At 40.3% G+C, this 17,209-nt stretch overlaps 1 protein-coding gene and 1 non-coding gene across 4 annotated transcripts in view; one reads left to right on the forward strand and one right to left on the reverse strand.

Moving 5' to 3' along the window:
- Window positions 1-550: 550 nt before the first annotated feature.
- C11H12orf66 (chromosome 11 C12orf66 homolog) overlaps window positions 551-17,209 on the reverse strand; it is a 29,703-nt gene continuing 13,044 nt past the window's right edge. For 2 of the 3 annotated variants that reach the window (XM_025403726.1, XM_025403725.1), the window contains exon 3: window positions 6,004-8,019. In XM_025403726.1, coding sequence (XP_025259511.1) covers window positions 7,203-8,019 — 817 coding nt within the window. In that variant the 3' untranslated portion in view covers window positions 6,004-7,202. Of the gene's footprint in view, window positions 1,051-6,003; window positions 8,020-17,209 lie in introns of those variants that run through there. The other variant, XM_025403724.1, reaches the window with a different exon arrangement.
- LOC112635634 lies at window positions 12,087-12,191 on the forward strand. Its single transcript, XR_003121978.1, has one exon. It is a non-coding gene; the product is annotated as a U6 spliceosomal RNA (small nuclear RNA).

Below are 17,209 nucleotides of genomic sequence, written 5' to 3' on the forward strand. Positions count from 1 at the left end.
AAAAAAAAAAAAAAAAAAAAAAAAAAAATCAATCAATCAATCAGAGTATCATGGTTTTTCCAAAATTTGTAGGTGCGCAAGTAAACAAGTTTGAAGACTATTCACTGCCTACTGGTTACAGCCCTTTCAGCTCTGGGCCACCTGGTTGGTTGGGGCCAGATCACCTTATTTCAAGCATCAACCAAGCAGACACCATGTTGGTCTTGGTTAACTGCTATATCACGACCCTTAGGCATAGTCAATGTTAAATTAATGAATGTTGAATATTAGAAATCATTCACATCTTCCCATCCACTTCTGCTTCAGGGACTGCTCTGACACTGGCCTAGCCTGAAATGACTGACACCAGGATGACCGTGGGGGGTAAAGGGTGTGTCCTACATTGTCATATCTTGTCACAACAAAAGTGAAATGAGTCTAGACCTAAGCTGGATCGACCGGCTGAGTCATTATAAATCTCAGATCAAATCAGGCATTAGATTTACAAATTTAACTGGATTGTAGAATTACTCTGCAGTTTTTAGGACCGGCAAAAGAATTCACTCTCTAGAGACAAAGGTAGCAAAAGTCCCAGTGACTATCTTCCTCTCCTAGATCAATGTCAAGCGCCACCCTCCGTTTTCCGGCCATTCTCGCCGCACGTCTAAGCAGTCGTCTTTCAGAATGCACTCCCATGTAGTTGCCTCATGTGACCCTCTCCTGAGTGATACCATCACTTAGAACCCTAATCCCAGATTCTGACATTAGGGAGGGACTACAGAAGGGGGAACCCATTTGCGTCTCTCCATTTTCTAGTGGTGATATTTTACACATACTGTATGGGTTTAAATTTGAAGTACCCTAGAAACAGACCTTGTAATCAAAAGGAGATTGAAAAAATAATGCAGAGAAGGCATTAATGAAGCCTTATGGATTTACACCATATCAAGAGAAGTCTCCAAAGGCAGAAATGCACATCAAGCCTATTTCTTCTGTCTCATTTCCTCTGGAGAAGCAGCTTAGGATAATTCAGGCAAAAGGCCACGAAATAATTGCATTGGTAACAGGAACCTGGTAGAAAAATAGAGAGGGGGGACTGCTAAATTAAACTCAAACAGGGCTTTTGTGGGGAGTCACATAGCATGTTTTTTGTTTCTCACTTAGGATAAAAAAAAAATCTAGTTTTCTTACATTTTTACTTGAAAAAATCAGAGGCTAATTTAATGCTTTTATACAATAATTAGTGCAAATACACTAAGAGTGATCTTTTACATAATAATAAATCACATAGTAAAAATACACTTGAAAAGATTTTAGAGTAACTTTTCCTGCCAAATAACCTGTCAAATACATACAGCAATGCTTGGCTGCATTGGCCAAAGGCCTTGTGTGTTCATGAAGTGGCTAGGATTAATTGTGGTCACCCTATTAGTATCAACACTGACCTTTCCCCCTCTATGTATTCCTTCCTCACTGCCTGAAAAAAAGTAACTGGTTATAAAAACAATCAAAATGAATACTTTCAGATGCTCTTTCCCAAAACTGGGTCAGAGACTACTGGTGTATATCCTGGATCTCAGAGGCATGGGAAGAAAGGTGGCTAAAGCAGAATCTATGAGAAAGAAATCAGAAACTAAGGTAAGAGAGGATGGGGCTGGGCATAGTGGCTCACGCCTGTAATCCCAGCACTTGGGAGGTAGATCACCTGAGATCTGGAATTAGAGACTAGCCTGGCCAACATGGTGAAACCCCATCTCTACTAAAAATACAAAACTTAGCCAGGCGTGGTGGTGCGTGCCTGTAATCCCAGCTACTCAGGAGGCTGAGGCACGAGAATTGCTTGAACCCAGGAGGCAGAGGTTGCAGTGAGCGGAGATTGCGCCACTGTACTCCAGCCTGGGCAATGGAGAAATAACGGGTAAGAGAGGATGGGAGGGAGAGAAGGAAGGAAGGGAGAGAGGAAAAGAAGGAAAGAGGGAGGAAGAGAGACTGATAGAGGGAGAGTGAGAGGAAAAATATGTGGAGGAAAATAGTCAACAGTAATTAAGAGAGAAAATTAACCATGAGGAAGAAATAAGGGAAAGTCATAATATTTACCAAAAAAACCCCCTTGTGGTCAGGGAGAAAATGGCTGCTTTATTTCAAATTCCGGGTTAAACCTAAGAGGCAGAAATCCTTATACATTCATATACATTTCTTTTAAAACTCCCCAGTGTCTGGAAGATGCTAAGGAACTAACTCAATATGTTAAGAACTAGTAAAAATAAAAAAAGGCCGGGCACAGTGGATCATGCCTGTAATCCCAGCACTTTGGGAGGCTGAGGCGAGCAGATCATGAGGTCAAGAGATCGAGACCATCCTGGCCAACATAGTGAAACCCCAACTCTACCAAAAATACAAAAATTAGCTGGGCGTGGTGGCACGTGCCTGTAGTCCCAGCTACTCAGGAGGCTGAGGCAGGAGAATCACTTGAACCCTGGAAGCGGAGATTGTGGTGAGCCGAGATCGTGCCATTGCACTCCAGCCTGGGCATCAAGAGCGAACAAAACTCCATCCCAATAAATAAATAAATAAATAAATAAATAAAATAAAATAAAGAAAAGCAAAAGAATCAAGGATTTATCCATCCATTCCATATGAACTGTACTTCAAGGTACTAAATAGTTGGAGGTGAATTTCTCTTTGTAGGTGTATTCTGGCTAATGAGAAAAGGAATAACAATTAGAATATTACCAGTTTGTAACTTCTAATGATAAAGTCTATCTAGGCAATGCCAGTTATTAGCTGCTTCCTAATAAAATATGCAACACCACTACACAAAGAAAAGCTGAATCTGATTAAACATCTTGCTCTAACTTCCAATATAAAGGGGGAAAAAGGATGAAAAACACGTTAAGTGACAGTTCAAGGATACCGTCATCAAAATCCTGACTGTAAAAACCTTACAGGAGAAATAAACTAAACATTCCCATCAAAAGGCAGAGATTGTTGCTCTTTTTAATCTGTCTTATTTCCTTAGTTCTGTCTGTAGATACTTCAAATACAAAGATATAAAAATAAGTAAGTTAAAAATGAGAATATGGAAAACACACACACACACACCACAAACAGTAAGCATAAGAAAGCTGGAAGGGCGATAAAAACATTGGGCAAAATGGACTTTGGAGTAAGCAGTAGCAGTGGAGATAAGCAGGAAACTTCATAAAGATAAAATGGTGACTACAAGTGAAGGAAAAACTATAAATGTATATGGGCCTAATGACAGGGCTCCAAAATACAGGATGGAAAAACTGACAGAAGTAAAGGAAGAAAATCACAAATCCACAAGCAGTGTTGGAGATTTTAAAACACCTCGCTCAGTAATTGATAGAGTAACCAAGGGGAAAAAAAGAAATCATAATATAGAAGAACTACAATGCTATCAACCAACCATAAAAATTTGGAAACAAAAAACCACAAAGATTCTAAAATAGGAAGAGTGGGTAGGTTGGTTAGGCATTTATCTGCCTCCTCTTCTAAACCAGTTCGCTTTCAGACATAATAACTAGGTACAGGTTTGCCACAGAATTGAAGAGAAAGAAAAGAACAGGAAAGGTGCCGAATTTAAGGAAAGAGTGGTCCATCTTTTATTTATATAGCCTTCAAATTCCAGAAAGTTTCCAAAGCCTTTTTCACACATATGATCTCGTTCCATCCTAACACTATCCTTTGAAAAGGCAGCCCACATTACCGTAGCTCCATTTTACAGACAAGGAAGTTGAGCTCAGAGGCTGATTTGCCAAACGAACAAAATCGCGAGTCTGCTTCTAGATCAAAAGGGTGGACGTATTTTAAAGATCACCTGAGGGAATTCCCTGGGAATGTAGTGAAGTATCAATTATTTTCTTTCTAGAAAGTACATTTTCTGCTGGACACAGTGGCTCACACCTGTATTCCCACTTGGGAGGCTAAAGAGGGAGGAACACTTGAGCCCAGGATTTCGAGACCAGCCTGAGCAACACAGTACGACCCCATCTCTAAAATATTATTTTAAAATTAGCCAGGCATGGTCCTAGCTACTCGGGAGGCTGAGGCAGGAGGATCGTTGAGCCTAGGAGTTCAAAGCTGCAGAGAGCTATGATCATGCCACTGTACTCCAGCCTGGGCGACAGACAGAAAAAAAAAGTATTTGGAAATATTTCCTCCAATATGTCCAAATATCCAAAGCAATTATATTAAGGGTATTGGCTCCTTGGTTAAGAATTGGGCTTTATTTTCACACACTCCCTGAAATGACACAGCCAGAGATCAGGTAGGACCCAGAGAGAACAAAGTTACAAACCCTGTGTCCAAACAGCATCCTAAAATGAAACACTCCTGGATGGAACCCTTGGCAAACTCGGTGTTGACCAAACTCCCAGTTACCCATAAAAACTTATCAAGTTATGGTTTAGAAACAGATTCAAAGAAAGCAGTCTGCAGAAAATATGCAGATTTACTCTTTTAATTAGCAAAACACAGACTTTACAGATCTCATTACTGTATTTAGAGAATAAATCTTAGAGTAAAATGACTTTGTTTCTTGACTTGAACCAAATTATGTGGGTTTTTTTATAATTAGAAAACTTTATTGAAGAGCTTAAGAAATAATTTAAGTATCAATACTGAATCTTCAAAAACTCCTCCAGTAAGTCTATGACAGCTGCACAGTAATTCATAAATATATATTGTCTTAGATTTTCTTAATATTCACATCTGCCTTCTGTTCTTTGAAATTCTTTTTGTGTTTATGCTTAAAGATAGACATACAATTCAAGTATGTTCAGGTGAGGACTGGTTACTTAAATAGCATATATATGCTTTACATACACCTGTCTCGGGGTTCCACTGAAGCATATATTCTTCTAGGTATTTGGGGGACTGTGTCATTAAGGCTAATGGTGGTTTAATCTAAGAGGAAAAAAATGAAAAAAATACATGCATACCAAGGAATATTTTTCAGTTTCTTGGCAAAACACAAAAGAGAGGAAAAGTGATTTGACTTTTTAGCTCCAATTGCTTTCAATTTCTTAGGTAAGGTCAATGTAGAATCTGCTGAGATTTTTTTATAGAACCTGAGTGAATAAAATGCAGAGGTAAATCACTACTTTCTATTTAAAGCAAACTGGCTTTTTACAAAGCTTATGACCATTTTTAAAGAAAAAGAAAGGAGGCCAGGTGCAGTGGTGTATGCTTATAATCCCAGTGCTTTGGGAGGCTGAGGTGGGAACCTCGTGTGAGTCCAGGAGTTTGAGACCAGCCTGAGCAACATAGTGAGACCCAGGTGTGATGGCTCATGCCTGTAATCCCAGCTACTTGGGAGGCTGATGTGGGAGGATCACTTGAGCCCAGGAGGGTGAGGCTGCAGTGAGCCATGATTGTGCCGCTGTACTCCAGCCTGGACAACGGAAAAGACCCTGTCTTGAAAAAAAAAAAGGAAAAACACATGTTCTTCCCAGAAAATAAAAAATAGCCCAGAGTTTCTTGGTGGTTCTTCTTTTTTTTTTTTGAGACAGGTCTCACTCTTTCACCTAGGCTGGAGTGCAGTTGCACAATCTCAGCTCACTGCATCCTCTGCCTCCCAGGTTCAAGCAATTCTCCTGCTTCAGCCTCCAGAGTAACTGGGATTACAGTTGCCCGCCACCACACTCACGGCTAATTTTTTTATTTTTAGTAGAGAGGGGGTTTCACCATGTTGGCCAGGCTGATCTCAAACTCCTGACCTCATGTGATCTGCACGTCTCAGCCTCCCAAAGTACTGGAATTACAGGCGTGCACCACCGTACCTGGCCGGTTCTTCTTTATTCTGCCAGGCAGTCCACCCTAGGTGGGCAGGCTTCCTACATGGACTCCGAGGGGCTCTCTGGTCTCTGCTGATGTTGCTGGCATACCTGCTGTGGACACCCAGTAAAACAGTGGCTCCATACAATCATGAGAAAAAAGATGAATGTGACCATTACATTTCACACAGGCTTTGAAGGAACCATCAAACCAGTAACAACTCAATTACTCTTTGTGGCTTCTTTTTATTTTGAATCAATAATCTAGAAGTGAAGGTCTCCACAGCCCATTATGCCTTCACTGATCCACCTACTTCCCATGAACACCTGCTGAAGGAAAGGGATAAGGCAGCATGTGCTAAGATGCAGTGCTGCTTCTAAACACAATTTGTGGGGGGCAGGCATGAAACCCAAGTTCAGAAGTACTTAAGTACTGAGGTGATTACTCAACTATGAAAAGGTCTTTCAGGCGCACAACTGATTTTTAGCAGGTGCAGGGTATGAAGACCTTCATTGTGATTTTATAAAAGTAGGCTATGTTGCATGAGTATCTAAAAGTGGCTGAAAAACCGACTGCATGCTTTTAAGCCTAAAAATAACCCAGGACTAGAGCCAAACATGTACATTTCAGCAGAAAAGTGATAAACAGAAAGCCAAGCGGGTAATATGCTGAAGAATGAAGAAAGCCCACATGATGGCTTATGCTGACTTTAAAACTGAGTGAAACATTCAAACATTAAAGAAGTCAAAACAAATGCAGTTAGGTGTATACATCACCCCAAAAGAACCTATGGCTATTAAAGCTGCCATGAGGATCTTCTGAACTGTTAAAACCTTACTTACGTTATGCTACCAATCTGATTCACCTTCAGTTTCAATAACTGATAGAAATTTCTTACCAAGACCCTCATTTTGGCATCATAAATGTTAATTTGTAGATCAGAATCATAAAACTACTAACTCCATATTCATTTGCTAATTTATGAGACAGAAAACATACAGTCCTTAATTCTAAAAAGGCCATTTAATATCTCACCCCTATTACTCTTCCAAGGAGGGAAACAGAGAGGGTGTCCGGAATTGCAGTAGAACACGTTTAGAACAACAGAAAAACATATGGGGAAAAAAAAGCCCAATAAATATTCAATCTACAAGAAATACAGGAAAATAGGGGGAATACTGCAACTACTTTGCTGTACCATGGAGATACATGGTAGCCCATGACCACTTCCTAGATTACTCTTTGGATACTCAATTCAATTGGCCTTAATTGCTTATAAAGTGTGCAACACAGGGAGGATCTGTCTTTAATTTAGTTCTGAAAGAGACATGAGTGGACATAAACTCTAATCACAGAACACCGTAGATCATTAGGGCAATTAAGAACAGTTTCTAGTCTTGAAACCCCTCCACACAAATCACCTGCTAACCTTTGGATCCAGGTTTCAGACTTGCAAACACTTTGGGGTTCTTAAGGGCAAGTGAGAGCTCATTGAGGAAGGAAATAAAGTGGGAGTCTCTCTCAGATTTCTTTGACTCAAAAATGACGACAATGGTAAAGTGAGGTTCCGGGCGGGTTAGGAAGTAGGTACTCTGAACTTTGTCGTCATAGAAGTGGACCACTTTCTCCAAGCTGTTCAGATCAGATGTGCGGTCCGTCATGATCATGATGACATTGGGCCAGTGCATGACTGGCCTGTCGCTGGGCAGAGACACTACAGCTGGATACTGGTCCACACCCTTGGGGGCCTCTCTGTAGGAATGGGGGTGGTGATAACCATGACCCTGAAAACTCTCAGAACCCCTGTTGTCAAAAATTAAGGACACATTGGCAGCATCATATTTCCTGATGAAGCTGGAAATCTTTCCAAAAAAGTCTGGGTTAGCTTTTGCTGTCAACGTTTTCATTTCTGAAGCAGTAGTTTGTCGGCTCAGAGCCTCGTGAAAATAAAAGCTAAACTTGGCAAGAAGCATGTTTTTGAGTTTCATCAGCCAAAGGAAAAGGTGTGGAGGCTGCACGGCCTTCTGAGACTGCCCTCCAAACAGATGTTTCTTGGTCTCCCGCTGTTTCTCAAAGATCTGGCCCCAGGTCTGCAGCTTGGTGTGCGCACTGTGTAAATTAACCAGAGACGGGAGGAACTTCCATTCTGAGACCTGGGCCTGGGCTTTCAGGAGATGACACAGGACGTCAACTTCCAGCTGGAAACTGCTTTCCAAAGGACTGAGGATTGGGTGGTGAAATCTAAAGGGAAGAGAGAAATTAATAGAGATACGTGGAAATGTTACTTCACTTGCCACACTGACATTTTTCTAACCACAAAGCAACAATATGGCCAAACAAATAATATTATGTTTCAGGACAGGGGAAGAAAAGATGGAAGAACTACATGTTGATTTATTTTAAAATTCTGATATAATTTCACCATTTCAAAATTATGTCAACATCATATTTTCCTGTGGAAACAGCCTGAGAATAGTGGCCACTTTCTTTTCAACAACGGAAATACCGACTTAGCTACAAGTCATTTTTTTTTTTTTTTTTAAATTTTAGACTGGGTCTTGCTCTGTCACCCAGGCTGGAGTGCAGCTGTGCAATCATGGCTCACTGTAGCTCAATTCCTGGGCTCAAGTGAGCCTCTCGCCTTAGCCTCCCAAGCAGCTGAGAATGTAGGCACACACTCTGTTTTCTGTGGAGACAAGGTCTCCCTGTGTTTCCCAGGCTGGTTTCAAACCCTAAGTGTTCTTCCCGCCTCGGTCTCCCAAAGTGCTGGGATTATAGGTGTGGGCCACCATGCCTGGCCTAAATTAGCTATAATTCTTTCTGAGTGTATTTTGTTTATTCTGGGAATTGTATGACTAAAACAATCATTGAAACAAGGCATGCTCTTTTCAGAGTGTGGTCCTAAAGAGGTGGAGGTAAAACAAAAAAAAGTCACTAAAACATCTGTTGAATGTGTAGATGACACATATAAACTCATTTAATGTTCACAGTAATGCCATGAGGTAGTAAACCTGTCTTGCAGATGACAGTACATACTATAAGCTTATATGGAAAACACAGTAGATAAAATAAATTTATTAAAGAAACAGAGCATTTATTAGACAGTCCTTATTCAATCCTGGTTCCCAAATTCCCTTCATCTTTAATTATAGTTAAAAACAAAATGGTGGCCAGCCTGGCCAACATGGTGAAACCCCATCCTTACTAAAAATACAAAAATTAGCCAGGCATGGTGGCGCGTGACTGTAATCCCAGCTACTAGGAAGGCTGAGGCACGAGAATTGCTTGAACCTGGGGGGGCGAGGTTGCAGTGAGCTGAGATAGCGCCACTAAACTCCAGCCTGGGCGACAGAGCAAGACTCTGTCTCAAACAAACAAACAAACAAATGGTGACCCAATAAGAAATAGCTAACACTTCAATCACTTTCCATTTATCTTAGGATAAAATCCCAAATCCGTAAAAAGGCCTAGAAGGCACTGAATAATGTAGTCCCTTCCCAGTTTGAGCCGCATTCTTCTTATTCTCACTTTCTCCAGATATTAATTAAATAACTGCAAATGCAACTATACTACAAGTTCAAGACAGTAGTGCAATTTGACTTCCACTTGTCCTAGACAAAATGTATAAAAGTTTTTGATGCTGGGCACAGTGGCTCATTCCTGTAAACCCAGCACTTTGGGAGGCAGAGGTGGGTGGACTGCTTGAGCCCAGAAGTTCATGAGACCAGCCTGGGCAACATGGAAAAACCCCATCTCTATAAAACATTCAAAAATTAGTCAAGTGTGGTGGTGTGCACCTGTGGCCCCAGCTACTCAACTCAGAAGGCTGCGGTGGGAAGATCACCTGAGCCCAGCAAGGCTGAGGCTAGTGGGCTGTGATCGCACTACTGCGCTTGACAGAGGGAGACCCTGTCTCCAAAAAAAGTTTTTGACTATGAGCTATAGTAAAAAACACACTTTATATTGTGACCAAGTACCTGCACACATAAATATTATTTTATTTCAATATTTTCTTACTATGTACAATGTATTGTGCTAAATTTGTGCTTGAGACATAATGTTCTAGAGGCAAAGGAGCAAATAGAGGAGGCAGCTATTACTTCCGCTATTGATATTTTCTAATATATGTTAAATATATTTTATTTTCTACTTGATATTTTCTAATATATATTAAATATATATTTATGTTCTACTATATATATTAAATCAGATTACTAACTCACTAAGTTAACTTTATAACCCATGGATTATAACCCATGGAGTATATATATTATATACTACCTGCTGTTTGTAAAACACTGTTCTACTTCACATGTAATAAAGTAATGTTTAGAGGGAAAAGAACATGACGTGGGACATCCTCTCTTCTAGGCACAGGGAAAAAAGGGCAAGTTCAGGGACCCTAGACAAGTGACAGCATGACCCATTTTCATCAATACTGTACTTCTTCCTTATTTTTCAGGTCTCCTCGTCAGTCACTTCTCTAGAAAAGCTTTCTCTGTCTACTTCCAGACGAGGTCAGGTTCCCCAGTTACATCCTCTCATTTCCTAGTACCTCTCTCCCACTTCAGTAGTCTGACCATGTAATTTCTCAGGAAAACAGACATATGGCCACCCTAGTTTAACTCCTCCTAAAGTGGAAGTAATAGCTGCCTCCTCTATTCGCTCTTTTGTCTATCCAGAACATTATGACTCAAGCAGAAATTTAGTCAATGTGGTGACCAACTATGTAAAGATATGAATCCAAGTCTCTGCCTCATTAACTCTGCCTGCTGGTTATGGGCTGAACGAAGTTCTATAACAGTGGAATAGAATGGCAGGGAGAGTCCTTTCTGTACCGACCACATGGAGCTTTCTTGCTCAGTTTCTCTTCTGAGAAACGCCTAGTGGCTGCCAGGCCTGATACATGCTCCTTCTCTAGAAGTCTACATCAAGCGCTTACACTCTTCCTGAAGATTCACAGCACCTGCAGAGGCTGCGGAATCACCTCAGCAAGTGATCCCACTGTAAAGGCAGGGGAAGTACTTGTATTTATTGAGCACATTATATGTTCCAGGCACTATGGTAGATGATCCACAGGCCTGAGTGCATTTGATCACTTCATTGTTAATGAGATGGATGCTTCTCACACAGTTCTATTTTGGCTGCTGGTGAAAAAGCACATGCTGGTTATCAACTAAACAATTAGAAAAAAAAAAAATCACAAGTATATCTAGGATTTTTGTTTAAATCTACTTAAATACTAATTAAAAGGATTACAGTTAAGAGAATCCATACTAGGTTGGACATTGTAAGAGATAAACCGATTATCATGTGAAATGTCATTATTCATGTTATCTGCATTTTACATCAACATCCTTCCAGCTGAGGCAGCTAAAACACTGGTGAGATCAAGTCTAATAATATGCACAATCCATGGAATACTATGTAGCCATAAAAAGGAACGAGATCATGTCCTTTGCAGGGACATGGATGAAGCTGTAAGCCATTATCCTTAGCAAACTAACGTTAGTAGGAACAGAAAACTAAACACTGCATGTTCTCACTTTGCAGGGACATGGATGAAGCTGTAAGCCATTATCCTCAGCAAACTAACATAGGAACAGAAAACTAAACACTGCATGTTCTCACTTACAAGTAGGAGCTGAACAATGAGAACACGTGGACACAGGGAGGGGAACAACATACACTGGTGCCTACTTGGGGAGGGAGGTGCCGGGGAGAGCATAAGGAAAAAGAGTTAACGCGTGCTGGGCTTAATACCTAGGCGATGGGTTAACAGGTGCAGCAAACCACCACAGCACATGTTTACCTATGTAACAAACCTGCACATCCTGCACATGTACCCTAGAACTTAAAAAAATTAAAGTAAAAAAATAAATAAATACACAAAAAATCAGAAAGATAAACCAGATCTCAAATCTTCTAGCTTATGTGTTTAATTAATTTGGACTTTTCAAACATTATATATTTTAGAATGAACACTAAGAAAGTTCAGGCTGAGAGCAGTTGCTCATATCTGTAATCTTAGCACTTTGGGAGGCCAAAGCAGGAGGATCATTAGGAGCCCAGGAGTTTGAAACCGGCCTGGGCAACATAGTGAGACCCCTGTCTCTACAAAAACTTAAAGTATAAAAAAATTAGCGAGGCCTGGTGGAGTGCGCCTGTAGGCCTAGATACTTGGGAGGCTGAAGTGGGAGGATTGCTTGAGCCTGGGAGGTTGAGGCTGCAGTGAGCCATGATCACACCACTGCACTCCAGCATGGACAGCAGAGTGAGACCCTGTCTTAAAAAAAAAAAAAAAAAAAGCTCACTTCAGCAGCACATATACCGAAATTGGAATGATACAGAGAAGATTAGCATGTCCCCTATACAAGGATAACACTTTTTTAAAAAATCTACTTAAATACTATATATTTTTAAAAATGTTTTAAATGTACACATGCAAAACCCCATTATAGAGTAAGTCTCAAAATCTTTGAATTGTAAGAAAGCCACCTTAGCTTTTAGGCCCCTTGACACTTATAAGCATTAAATATTATAATCATGGCTATTAGGAAAATCTGCCCAGGAACTAGGAACATAGTAAGACTGTTAATCACAGGATTAACGACATGAAATTAGAGAAAATTCTAGTACAAATAACACTATTGTTATCTTTCTACTGCTTTTGGCTGGAAATCATCATTTATAGGCAATGCTCTCCTTAAGAGGACATAAATTCCCTGTCCAAACCTTCAGAAAGAATTCCGAACAAGCTCTTCCATAACATACACTAAAAGTGCTTAAGTGCTCAACATTTATTAAAGATAAATGTGAATGTTGAAGCTATTTTTCAACCTCAAGAAGAGCTAAAAATTCATGTTAATGTTAGTCTGCCAAGACTTAGAGATTAGCATTATGATGTATCATTTCCCTGTTTCTACTGCCATGTGCCTCATAGCTATTCACAACTCATATTATAGGAGGCTCTGTCAAACGGTTGTAATCCAAAAATATCCACCTAAGCTACGGCAGCAAGCTTGAAAGAGTCTGAATAGTCTTAATACAGAATAAATTAACAACTATTTGCAGAGATCATCTGCTCTGAGGAAAGGAAGGAAGGAAAAAGGGAAGGAAAAAGGGAAGGAAGGAAGGAAGGAAAAAGGGAAGGAACAAAGGAAGTCTCCATAGAATAGAGGAAAATATAAAATGAATAGATTTGTGTAATATTCTAATGAAACACTAAACTCCACTTTAGAAATACTGCCTTTCTCCTTTGCAAATCTGCACCATGGAGTTCTTTCCTAAAGGTGTATGTTCTTATTTGTTTATTTATTTATTTATAGGCAGGGTCTCACTGCACAGCTCAATGTAGCATGAACCTTCCAGGTTCAAGGAATCCTTCCACCTCAGGTCCCTTAGTAGCTGGGACACCAGGCACACACCACCACACCCAGCTAATTTTTTAAGTTTTTGTAGAGACAGGGTCTTGCTGTTTCCTGGGGTGGTCTTGAACTCCTAGCCTCAAGCAACCCTCTTGCTTTAGCCTCCCAAAGTTCTGGGATTACAGGTGTGAGCCACCACGTCAGGCCAAAATGATAAATTTTTTTTTTCACATGTGCAGAACGTGCAGCTTTGTTACATAGGCATATGTGTACCACAGTGGTCTGTTGCACCCAAAATTATAAATTTTATGTAATGTACATTTTACCATGACAAAGCAAAATCTGTAACATCTTTTCATTTAAACAACTTGTTTACTAATTCTTAAATACCAATACACTGAAGATATAAAAAATTACCCAGAGATGTGCCCTACTGGACTTTCCATGGCAGAAGGAGGCATTTATAATGAATACAAAGTAGAAACTAATATATTTATTATGAATAAAATAACATTTCAGAGGAAGGAACAATTCCTTTTGGTCAAAAGATTGTGGAAGCCATAGAGGAGATGGCATTTGAATTGAGCCATGATTCTTAAAATAGCTAAGAGGTAGAAACAACTCCAATGCTCACTGACAAATGAATGGATAAAGAAAATATGGTACATACATACAAATGGAATATTACTCAGCCTTAAAAAAAGAAGGAAATCCTGTCACATGCTACAACATGGGTGAACCTCATGGACATTATGGTAACTGAAATAAGTCAGTTACAAAAAGACAAATACTATATGATTCTACTTATATGTGATATCCAGAGTAGTCAAACTTATGGAAACAGAAAACAGAAGAGTGGTTGCCCAGGGCTGGGAGGGGGGAAAATGTTGGTCAATGAGTATAGGGTTTCAGTGAGGTGAGATGAAAATATTCTAAAGATCTACTACAAAAGACTGTGAATATACTTAACACTACTGAACTGGATACATAAACAAAGTTAAAATGATAAATCTGCTGGGGGCGGTGGCCTATGCCTGTAATCCCAGCACTTCGGGAGGCTGAGATGGGCGGGTCCCTTGAACTCACAAGTTCAAGACCAGCCTGGGCAACATGGCAAAACCCCATCTCTACAAAAATACAAAAACTAGCTAGGCGTGGTGATATGCGCCTATAGTCCCAGCTACTTGGGAGGCTGAGGCAGGAGAATCTCTTGAGCCCGGGAGGTGGAGGTTGCAGTGAGCTGAGATCAGGCCACTGCATTCCAGCCAAGGTGATAACGCCAAATCTTGTTTCAAAAAAAAAGAAGATGGTAAATTTGATATTATGCATTTTTTTTTTTAACAAAATAGAAAAGCAGGAGGAAGAGTAGGCAGGATTTTGCCATATGAAGATAGGGGCTTGATTTTCCAGCCCCAATCTTCTCCCATTCATGATTCCTCACCCTTTGTTTTGTAACTTTGCAGCTCCTTTCCTATGATGGAATATGGACTGGGCCACCTAACTTGCTCTGGCCAAAGAGATGCTAACAGATTGGATGCAAGCAAAGGCTTAAAATGAGCTTAGCTGGGTCATACTTTTGAGCTTTGGACATTGCTACTGGGTAGCTACTTCCCCTCCAACCTTAGGCTCAGAATGAACACATGTGGAGCAGACCCAAGCCCAACGCTCATAGTAAAAAGTCAAACCCAGTGAAACAAACAGTGTTAAGCAGAGCTACCCACCTGAACCTTGCTCAGGTCAGCCAACCCTAGTAGGCCTGCAAACCCACAAGTGTAAATTTGGAGGTCTGTTATGCAGACTTACTGTGGCAATAGCAAACTGATACATGATAGAACAATAAAAGGACATTCTGAGCATAAAAATAACAGGATCCCAAGCAGAGAGGTAGGAAATGGCAAATCCTTATGACGAACATATTGAGTATTAGACTATGGGCTGTTTTTGGACTTCTGCTTAAAATCCTCAATGATCACTCTCTCTCTCTCTCTCTCTCTCTTTCTCTCTCTCTCTCTCTCACAATCTCACTCTGTTGCCTATGCTGGAGTGCATTGGCGCAATCGCAGCTCAATGCAGCCTCCACCTCCCGGGTTCAGGTGATACTCCTGCCTCAGCATCCCAAGTACCTGGGATTACAGGCACACACCACCACACCTGTCTAATTTTTGTATTTTTAGTAGCGATGGGGTTTCACCATGTTGGCCAGGCTGGTCTCAAACTCCTGACCTCAAGTGATCCGCCCACCTTGGCCTCCCAAAGTGCTGGGATTACACGCATTAGACACTGCGCCTGGCTCTTTTTAAGTTTCTTTCTTTGTAGTAAGAATTTGGCTGCAATGTAAAGCACTTGATGGGAGGTAGCAGACGAATTTGAAAAGATAGGCTGGGGCACTATCACGGAAGACTTTGAAGGTCTTCACTATTAAAATCTAAGCATGTCAAATGCCTAGGAGAGAGCGCATTCCACAGAAATTGCACTACTATTAGTTTTGCTTATTAGATTTTCATTGAGCAATAATTAACCTTGTTAACTATACACATGCAACTAACAAAATGTCTTATTAACAGCCTTATCATCAAAAATCTTTTTTTGATGAAAAGTGGGCATAAGGGCTAAATAAATTGTAGTTCTGCCTTTTGTGAGAAATTTGTGAATTAAAGCATTCAGATCAAGAAAGTGTACTTCCTAAAATGCAAACAAATATATGTAGATCAATTTTTTAATGTTCTTTAAATTCTAGCTATAAAATTATTTTTATATTTTATTAAATTTAAGAATTAAAATCGGCCAGGTGCGGTGGCTCAAGCCTATAATCCCAGCACTTTGGGAGGCCGAGATGGGTGGATCACGTGGTCAGGAGATTGAGACCATCCTGGCTAACATGGTGAAACCCCGTCTCTACTAAAAAAATACAAAAAACTAGCCGGGCGAGGTTGCGAGCGCCTATAGTCCCAGCTACTTGGGAGGCTGAGGCAGCAGAATGGCGTAAACCCGGGAGGTGGAGCTTGCAGTGAGCTGAGATCCGGCCACTGCACTCCAGCCTGGGCGACAGAGCAAGACTCCGTCTCAAAAAACAACAACAACAACAAAAAAAAAGAATTAAAATCACGGAATGGTTTATTATTGCCATACCATAGAGATTTTTTTAATGTTCTAGAATGCATAAGTGATGGCTCTCTTCTTTCTTTAAAAGTATTATTTCTTAATATTATAGTCTTGATTTAGGAAAGTAAATATTAATTTGCATTTACAATCTGTCTTGCAAATTTGTTTTAACCATGAAACAGAAAAATTAGCCAGAATTTTCTTTTATACCCACAAAACAATAAATAAATGTGTAAAAACTTCTGCAGAATCAGAAAATGTTCCATTGGTGCTTCTTTGGAAAACAAAAACAAAAACCCAAGTTCTACTGCTCCTCAAAAGTACTCAAGGAACAGCAGATACTGTGACCTTATACAAGCTAAGTTCATGTTTCTTCTGCTAAATGGCACACAATTAAACTTATATAATTATATTATTAATATAGTTCAATTTGTTAATAATTCAATTTGAAATGCAGAATCACAAATGACTGTGATTCCTAAACAAGAACTTATATATGCTTAATAACGTTATAAACTGGCCAGGTGCAGTGGCTCACACCTACCTAGCACTTTGGGATGCTGAGCGGGGGTTGATCACCTGAGGTCAGGGGTTCGAGACCATCCTGGCCAACATGGTAAAACCCGGTCTCTACTAAAAATACAAAAATTAGCTGGGCATGGTGGCAGGCGCCTGTAATCCCAGCTACTTTGGAGGCTGAGGCAGGAGAATCACTTGAACCCAGGAGGTGGAGGTTGCAGTGAGCCGAGATTGCACCATTGCACTCCAGCCTGGGCAACAAAAGCAAAACTCCATCTCATTATAAATTTACCAAAAAAGGAAGCCTTTTTTAATACCATTCTACCGTGAACACAACTGGCTTTCAGAAGAAAAAAACCAACACATACTTTCCATTCATCTGTGTAAGCAGACTAGACATTGCAATAACTCATATAGGATCTACATGTTAAATCAAGGCCAGA

The sequence above is a fragment of the Theropithecus gelada genome, chromosome 11 (genome assembly GCF_003255815.1).
Source record: "Theropithecus gelada isolate Dixy chromosome 11, Tgel_1.0, whole genome shotgun sequence".
Classification (NCBI taxonomy): Eukaryota; Metazoa; Chordata; class Mammalia; order Primates; family Cercopithecidae; genus Theropithecus; species Theropithecus gelada.